The 10139-nt window shown below is 30.3% G+C and overlaps 1 protein-coding gene across 1 annotated transcript; it reads left to right on the forward strand.

The window, feature by feature from the left end:
• The first annotated feature begins 2978 nt into the window (after window positions 1-2978).
• Window positions 2979-9857, forward strand: LOC143566163 (putative pectinesterase 68). The gene is made up of 5 exons (XM_077052925.1): window positions 2979-3441; window positions 4092-4281; window positions 4666-4872; window positions 7976-8214; window positions 9665-9857. The coding sequence occupies exons 1-5, from the start codon at window positions 3215-3217 to the stop codon at window positions 9819-9821; spliced, it is 1020 nt and encodes a 339-aa protein (XP_076909040.1). The 5' UTR covers window positions 2979-3214; the 3' UTR covers window positions 9822-9857.
• Window positions 9858-10139: the final 282 nt, after the last annotated feature.

The raw sequence follows: 10139 nt of genomic DNA on the forward strand, positions 1-10139 counted from the left end.
ACCGTTAATTGTAGCCTCTGGGCCCAACTGACCAGGCTCAAAGTCAACAGAGAACTATGTCGACCGAGAACCTGTTCTAGCCGAGAACTCTGGTCTGACCGAGTACTCGGGTTTGACCAAGACCTCAGGTTTGACCGAGAACCTCGTTTTGACCGAGAACCCTTGGTCACCGATAACTCTGGTCACCGAGAACTCTCGTCACGGAGAACTCTCGTTGACTGAAAACTCATGTGGACCGAGTTCTCGCGTTGGCCGAAAACCCATATGGAGGCTCAGGTCCGAGAACCCTTGTCTGATGCTTTCAGCCCAGATTTCCTATCTTTAAAATCCATTTTAGGATATACTAACGGTTAATCAGTTTGAAATCACACCTTTAACTTCCTATTTCTCAGTCTCCTTAACCGTTTTACATTCGTTAACATTCCATCATCAAGATCTAGTCCGTTTCTAGCATAAAGCTCGAACCTTTAACCATAAAAAGTTCTTTACTAGATCTAGGGTTTCCTTTATGAAACGTATCTAACCATTAGTCCATTACGTCCACTTTAAGCATCAAGTTTGCTACTTTATGGTTCGTTTATACCCGATCTATTCTACGTTCAAGTTTCAAGGTTAATCGTTCATAAAACGTAAACTTTATGGATCAAGAACGTACCTTTAAACGTTTTTAGGTCACGGTCTAGCTTGGTTATGAACTTGTAGCTTGTATATAGCTTGTATACCAAAGATCTATCAATAAAAGGCTTGATTTGATCTCGGGTCTTCTTTCTCCTCTCACGACCGTAAATGGAATGTTTGTGTCTGTGTTTTTAAGGTGTGTCGAGAATAAGATGGATAAGATGGATGGAAATGGAAAGGATTAGGGTTTAAGGGGGTATTTATACTCCCTTAAGCCCATGAACCTAAGGCTCATCTTTTCTTTTTAGTCCATGATTAATCCCATCTAATTAGCCTACTACCTTTCCACCTTTAATACTTTATTATTTTTTTTTATCGACTTTATGTATCTTTTCTATTATTGGAAATAATATATAAAATCTTATTATTGAAATTTCGGGTTGTTACAGGTTGGTTGAGGTAGTGGTTGTTGTTGGTGACTAGTGGGGCTTTGGTTATAGGGTTTGGGTTTTCTGGGTTTAGTGGTAGTGGAGGGGGTACGGTGGTGGTGGTGATTTGGAGTGGGTTGCCGCCAGTGACTGTTGTTGGTGTTCAACAAATACAATAATAATAATCATCATTATTTGGAGAAGATTTGGAACTCTAAGATTTGGAGAAGATTTGGAACTGTTAGTTTATGATTTGTTATCTGCAGCTGGTCGAATAAGTTGTGGGTATTTTAGTTTTTATTGTTAATGCAATAAATTTGATACAGACAAGAAGAACTATAATAATAATAATGAATTGTTGCTTTTGATTTTGTGGGTTTTGGAAAGGAAGAATAGGCTATTATTATTATTATTATTATTATTATTATTATTATTATTAAAGTATCATTGAAACTAAACGGTCAATCAATGGTCAACTAACGGCAGTGGCTCATATCAGCATTCTGGAAAACACATAGGTTTAATACGCCCAGTTTAAGAATCAGTGGCTTATACTGATACTTATTCATATTAATCTCTTTTTTATTTTACTTTATAATATGTAGTAATAATAGTAACTTTTCTCAGTGAACAGAAAGAGCATAATACAAACTTTTATTTTGCTATACTTCATCATGCGGGTTATATGTCGAGGCTAAATGGCTTGTGGCTTGTAATGTAGGTGTCCAAATGAAATATTATATAGATTAATAACCAATTTATGCGTCACAATTTAACCAATATACACATTAAAAAAAGAAGGGAATTGTTTGGTAAGTTATTAAACTGGCAGCCTAAACCACCAAGCTGGTTAGCCAACCACCCACTCCACGAGCCTACGCCGCGTTAAGTTTGGTAAGGTGACACTGTTTTAAAATTATGGTACCAAATTTAGGTTTTTATGGTCAAAGTAAGTTATTTCTCAACTTATTAAAACAACAATTTTCTTTTGACCATTCCTCGTATGGATTTGAAAAACCAGAATAAATTAGAAGTATTTGTGAATGTTTTTAAAACAATACTTTTAAAGTTTTGTGTTCAAAGATTATTCTAAAAGACACCTAATGCTGATGTATGATCATAACGAGCAAAAGTGAATTTTTTTTTTACAACGTATTTCACCTTCCGAACACTTCTTAATTGTGTGTTTATAATGTACTAAAATTCAGTAGCATATTTCACACTCTAAACCTCTTTAATTGCATATATACTCAATCCAAAAGAAAATTCAATCACACATTTTTTCATCCTTAATTAAAAGATTTGAAAATTTACCCACTTTGTTTAATTTTATTATAAGATAGTTTATACGGTGACTATGTTACTACTACTTTTACTAAAACTAAAAATACTATATATATTACCCATTTAAACTAGTTTTTTCTTTTAACTCGTTTCTTGCGTTATTCTAAGATATATATTTCTTTTTGTTTCACTAATTATGCGTTATTCTAAGATATATATTTCTTTTTTTTTTTTCACTAATTAGTGTATTTACTTTGGTTAACTTACAATTCCAATATCAAATAGTATATATATAACCAAACCGGTGTTTTGCATAAACTATCATGGATCATTATTAACAGTCATATATATAATTTATTTAATAACCTAGTTGGTAAGAACCTATAGATCACAAGTGCTAAATAAAAAGTATAAATAGTTCGTAATAGACGAGAAAAATACATAAGATATAGTTGAGTTTATTGTTGTAATTGTTCTGTCAAGCGTCAAACCTATAAACCATCAAAACCGCATGTGGATCAAATCGTTAATATGCCAAACAAGCTAAACTGACCTATTTGATTTGGTTTGGATGTTGCCGGTCTTAATGAACGCGAGCGTACAAACTACAAAACACCCTCAATATCTGAGAATAGATTTGTCAACTTCAAAACTACAAGGTGGCATAGTCCTAAATTTGATAGTATAAGGGTTTGCATAGGCTTTCTATGTTTTAATCAAATTCCAGCCGAACCGTCAAACTAACCTAAATAGACAACCTTCGCTACTCAATTACTCATTGACTATTATTTGGTATTCTCCCACTCTAAGGTCAACCTAACTTTTTATATATATCGTCACATACTACCACCACTTTGACAAACTCATGATTCTGCTGCTTTCATATGGCATCCTATATTTTGTACTTCTTTATCTTCTTTTTCTGCACTTCAGCGACATCAAACTCCACCTCTAAACATAGGCACAAGTGGGTGGGACCCATCGGACACCGTAATATCACCGTTGACGTCAAAGGTTACGGTGACTACACTACGGTTCAAGCAGCCGTGGACTCGGTTTCAACAAATAACCGGAAGAAGATCCTCCTTCATATCTCCGCGGGTGTTTACGTGTATGTATAAGATAACCAACCAATAAACCCATAAATGATACATACTAATCGAGTTTACCATCTATGATATTCATTATTATTTATTACTATTACTATTTGATTTATCATTTACCTTTTAAATTGTTTGTTAGTTATTACTCTATTTCTTATTTTAAATTTCAACATATTTACGACGGTTTATCATTATTATCGTATCATTTTTTTTGTGTGTGATCTTCTCATAATTTCTGAACTGAAAATTTATTTACTTGTTCACAAGACACAACGACGAACCCCAAGACTTTTATGCTCTAAACAAAAGAATTCCAAGAATGTAATCTTTATATATCTCTTATGTAAAAAAGGTTTTTAGCCCTTATTTAATAAACTAAAAATATTATTTATCAATATAAATTTTAATCCGTTTTACTTCTTTTCTGAAAAGCCAATCAAATGTCTTATTGTCACTGAAATTTGTCTAACCAGATTTTGATTGTAAACCTCTAAAAATTTGAGTTAGCTAGTCTCAGTAAAAAGAATAAATTACTCGAGAACATTTTCATGGAAAAAAGTCTAATAATAACGTCATATATATATATATATATATATATATATATATATATATATATATATGTCTGTATGATGCATGACCGTACGTGGTGGTGGAACAGGGAAAAGGTGGTGGTTCCGGTAAGTAAACCTTATATAACATTTCAAGGAGAGGGAAAGGATACAACGGTGATAGAATGGCATGATCAGGCTAGTGACCGAGGGCCGGACGGGCTGCTGCTTCGTACTTATAGGACGGCTTCAGTCACCGTCTACGCTAGCTATTTCTCTGCCCGGAATATTAGTTTTAAGGTACAACTCGATCGTTTGATAATCAAAATGTCCATGCCACTTTCCTAAAATAATTTCCTTGGAAGCCAAAATATAATCATGTCGGACACCAAAATATAATCTCGTTGGAAGCCAAAGTTTAATTTCGTCAAACGCCGAACTAATCTCGTTAGACGCTAAGATAATATCGTTTAACCAACAATTGACAGTATCTGGTTGGTCAAAGATCCCGTCGAGTTAATAATTAAAAGTCATCGGATCGACATGATTTATATATCCTATACATTTTTGGAAGTGTGTGTTAAATGAAACATTGTCATTATTCTAAGAGATACATGGACATTTCGGTTATTGTTCCATAATTTAAACTTGTTAAGTAATTAAGCTCTTAAAACCGTTGTGCAGAATACAACGCCGGCGCCATTACCCGGAATGCATGGGTGGCAAGCGGTGGCGTTTAGGATATCCGGTGACAAAGCGTATTTCTCCGGGTGTGGATTTTATGGGGCGCAGGATACTCTATGCGACGATGCAGGTCGTCACTATTTCAAGGAATGTTATATTGAGGGTTCGATTGACTTCATTTTTGGCAATGGCCGTTCCATGTACAAAGTAAGCATGTTTCTAAAATCATTCATATTTTTTTCACTTCAAGTTACTATTTTTATTATCTTTTTACTTATTAAAGTTACTTCGTAAGTTAACTATATAGCTATACTTAGTTATATCTATTTATGCTAAAAAGTGATCTAGTGGCAAAGATGTATATCTTATAATCAAATGGTTTTAGATTTAAGTGTCACTTAAAATAATGGGTGAAATAAGTGAAAAAATCTGTTAAAAAAAACAAATATAAAAACTATCAGTTATATTTACTCATACTAAAAATACAAAAAAATTGTACAACTAGCCTTCGGATTCATCGTAACCAATCAGTTTGTCTCTATCCGGTTTACAACTAGCCTCCAAGTCTTTCTCCACAACATGAAAAGAACAATATGATTAATGGTTTTCACTTGGGACAGGCAAATTGTGCATAAAATGGAAGGGATATCAAACCCTAATCCACTAATTAGGTTATCAAACCCTATACATAGGTTAAAAACCAAAAGAAACATATCAAGCATGAAATAGCGGATTCTTTGTTTTTTTTTTTTTTTATCTTTTCTCTAAGTTAAAGTTCATAACGTTTTTCTTCTTTAGAAAGTGTGTGATCATTTTTATTTTATTTATTCTTGCTTAAAAAGATAACAGTTTGAAAAGATAGAGGGGTGTGAATGAATATATGTGAGTTCAAAATGCCGCTCTTATTTTTCTGTTTTTGGAGCATGTCTTGACTATGGTAGTTGTGGGAATGGTTTGGTATTAGAGCACCCCATATGACCTAGTGATCAGAGTGCGGTTTTGCCTACCAGGTCAGTTTTGGGTTGCTGGATTTGTCATGGGTTGGGCTTTTTATCTTATTTTATTCTTGTTTTAATTTTTTTATTAGTTACAAAATATATTATTTCAATAATTTATGACTACTTTTTAAGGAATTAATTTATGAATTTTAAATTATATGAAATAATTCAAATCTTAATATATATATATATATATATATATATATATATATATATATATATATATATATATATACACGAAGACATAAAAATCCTATGTGTCGTGATGTGATCGCTCCCCCTTTTTTTGAAGTCACCAGATTTGTTTGATTTTTAAATGGAGACTTCTCGTGCATTTGACCTGAATTCACTGGTATGGGTTTTACCAAACCCATATATTCCTTAGACGAGTTATAACATCTCATTAAATTAAATATTATTCTCATCAAATTATTGATGTAAAAATCCTACAAAATAGGATATATTAAAAATTATTATATGATTTTTTAAAAGATATTATTTATAATTAATAACCAATTTTATAGTAAAAAAAATAAGCGGGTCTTGGGTCTCACTAAACTCAGATAACTTTTAAACCGGGTTATAACATCTTAGTTATTTGTGAAACCCTTTTATAAAACTCTAAGTATAATATAAATTTTCTTACAATAAATAAAATTAAACTCCAAAAAAATATATAAATATTAAAAACGAGTAATATAAAACAACCCCTGTAATACGGGGGATAAAAACTAGTATATATATATATATGATAAGGATCCTAAGAGAACCCTTTGCAAATTGAGAAAATTGAGAACCATTTTGGACCACTAAAAACATCTATAAAAAAAATATTTAAAAAAATCATAAAACAACAAATGATAAAAATTTTAAAAAAGTAAAAATACCAAAATTCTTATATTTCAATCCGGTTTCATTAAAAAAAATAAATAAAAACAAAAAACGTCGTATTATACACATATGTATAATTTTATTTAATATTTAATTACGTAATATATACATATGTATAGTATCATTTATCTTAAATTATACACATGTGTACCAAAAAAACATGAAAATGTACATATATGTATATATTATACATATGTGTATATATTTTAGCTAAACCGAGTTTTTTTTTATGAAACCGGGATGATAAAATAAGAATTTTGGTTTTTTTACTTTTTTGATTTTTGTGTTTGTTTTTATATGATTTTTTTTGTTTTTGGGTTTTTTTTGGTCCAAAATGGTTTTCATAGTTCTCAATTTCAAAAAGATTCTCTCATGATCATAATCCTATATGTATATATATATAGGATATATCATTACAGAACCTTTAAATTATTTAAAAACTTGAGTTCTTAAATGATACCAACCATATATATATATATATATATATATATATATATATATATATATATATATATATAGAGAGAGAGAGAGAGAGAGAGAGAGAGAAAGGTTCAAATAAAAATAAAGATTTTCTAAGAATGGTAAGAACCAATAGATTTTTGAAATTTGACATTACAACCTATGGTTAAATAATAATTCTATGAAACTATGTTGGTTATAGTGGTGAAAGAGTATTTCTAGGAAACAATCTCGGTTTTTGGTAATTTTAAATCTCAACCATTGATTAACATGATCCATTGCTTATGATTTATAGGGTTGGTATCATTTAAGAACTCTAAAAAAGTTAAGAACGCTTAGGAACTCATAACAACAAAACGTTTTTTAATTTTTTTTTATATATTAACATTATTTAAGAGTAGTTTTATCATCTTTTATATATAAATTTTTGGTTACATATATTAATCACAAGTTTACATATGTGTAAAATTTATGTACTAACATATTTACATATGTGTAAACAAAAACATAGGCATGTATAAAAACTAATTTTCAAGATTCTAATCATAAATATAGATATAAAAAATGATAATACTACGCTCAAATAACACTATCATACAAAAAATGTATATAAAACATTAGTTTTTAAGGGTTCTTTCAAGTTTTTAAATAACTTAAAGGTTCTGTAATGATACTCATCCTATATATATATATATATATATATATATATATATATATATATATATATATATATATATATATAAAATAAATGGTTTTGTTATTAAAAATAAACCAAAAATGTGATAATAATGTATCGTTATAGATTTAGCTTATTTATGTAATTTTTAGAAACACCAAAAGGTAGCTTACAAATAAGAATTTTATATTTGCAATGTTTAAAGGGTAATTGATAATATAACATATTACAGAATTTACATATTTAGTCATTAATCATATGAATTTTCTATCATTCGTGAATACAGGATTGCGAGCTACACTCCATAGCGAAGAGGTTTGGAGCAATAGCGGCACAAGATAGACGAACTCCTGATGATAAGAGTGGGTTCGCTTTCGTGGGATGTAGGGTGACTGGTTCTGGACCATTGTATGTGGGTCGAGCCATGGGTCAGTACTCGCGTATAGTCTACTCAAACACCTATTTTGATAACATTGTTGCCCATGGTGGGTGGGATGACTGGGACCATACAAGCAACAAAAGCAAGTAAGCTTCGATTAGCCTACTAAAACCTAAAATCATTTAAAAAAAATTGAATTAAAGTCAATGTCTTAAGATAATATAAAAACATAATATATACTTGTATTCGAGTTATTATTAATAAAAACTATCATAATACATCTAACCATTAAAAACTTAATATAATCATGCATTTTTCTATGCTTAGCTAAGGATGTAAACTAGCCGAACTCGAGTTCATATCTTTTAATTTATTAGAGCTTAAGCATAAACTCGTCTCGTTTGACCTCCATTTCTAAACCATAAACTTCACTTGTTTATAATTAGTTTATACACTTAGTTTATTAGTATATATATAAATAAAACTTTTATGTATAATATAGTAGAATATAATATATACTATTTAGATATTTTAACTCTAATGTCATTTCCAATGTGGTGTGGTGGTAGAAATCATAAGTTTCTCAATGGAGACTCAAGTTCAAACCCTACTTACAACACTTTAGGGGGACATTGGTAGCTCAATGAAGGAAGACTGGGATCTTTGTGATCTCCAATTCGATCCTGAGGGCGACCGGGTTTTACCACTAGTGGCCTTCAGGCAAGTAGATTTTCCCTGGAACTGGAGATAACTTGGAGGCGCTTAAAGGCTCCGTATGGCTAGGTTGGGCCAGCTGGCAGTGGCATGTTGCCATTGGTCACCCCGTACGAAGTATCTATATATTTTATATTTGTTGGTCGTTAAAAAAAAGATATTTTAACTCTAATTTCATACGGAGTATATAATAAATATTATTAAAAAAGTATATTTAATATATTAAAAAACATAAATAATTGGGATTATCTTGCAACATAGTTACCTAGTCAGAAGCGTCTCAATCAATCACCGGTTACAAATTTGTTTTGATCATAGGTTTTTTACTTAAATAGTAGGTTATTTAGCTATCTTCTTTTTTTCACATACTTAAAAGCTTTTCGTTGACGTTGGAGCAATTAGTGCTTTCTATCATTAAAAAATATTGAATATCACGTAAGTATATTTGCTAATTTTATAATAATTTTGGTAGTTTTTTACAAGTTAGTTTTTTTTTCTTTTATAATAATTCATTTCCATTTTTAATATTTATTTTTTGAAATTTAAAAAAAATGTGCAATTTTTTGGAAATATTTTGCATTGTCAAAAATACTAAAAAAAACTTGAATAAAAGGCCATATAGAATGGATTACTTGTTCATATTAGATATCTAGAATTGACGCATTAAAGAAAACTTCAATGACCTGACGACTGAAGCAAATTTGTTTTGAAAGATGTGATTGAAATAATTCAAAAACTTTGTTACTATTTTACAAAGTTAGCCTTAAATAATTAATAGTTTTATGTGGCTATATGCAACTTAACGTTTACATCTTTAAACCAAACAAAATTACCTTTTTAGCTTAACTCTTTAACACATATCATTTTCTCTTTTATTGACAGGACTGTGTTTTTCGGAGTGTACAGATGTTGGGGTCCGGGGGCAGCAAGACTTCGTGGAGTCTCGTGGGCACGGGAGCTGAATTATGATTCTGCCCATAAATTTCTTGCAAAGAGCTTCGTCAATGGAAGACATTGGATTGCCCCTTTGGATGCTTAATTAGTTTTATTTATAATTTTTTTATGAAATTAGTTATTCTTTTAATTAGTTTTGGAATGTATATAAATTTATTTAATAAAAACAATAATCTAAAAAAACATACTATTTTTTTTTTGCTATTTGTGTATGTAACACTGAAATTTTGTTTAATTTATCAAACATTTTTTAGGTTTGCAGCAATTGTATTTTTATTTGTTATTACATATTCGACTTCAAGAAATAGATAAAATTCTTCACAATTCGAAAAGAGAAGTAAAGAAATAATGTCTTTTATTGTTGCGGTTTAAAGTTTCGTAAGCCATTCCTTGTTTAAACATC

Source organism: Bidens hawaiensis, unplaced genomic scaffold (genome assembly GCF_021521415.1).
Source record: "Bidens hawaiensis isolate Kalapana, Puna unplaced genomic scaffold, B.hawaiensis_p1.1 tig00022707_1, whole genome shotgun sequence".
Lineage (NCBI taxonomy): Eukaryota > Viridiplantae > Streptophyta > Magnoliopsida > Asterales > Asteraceae > Bidens > Bidens hawaiensis.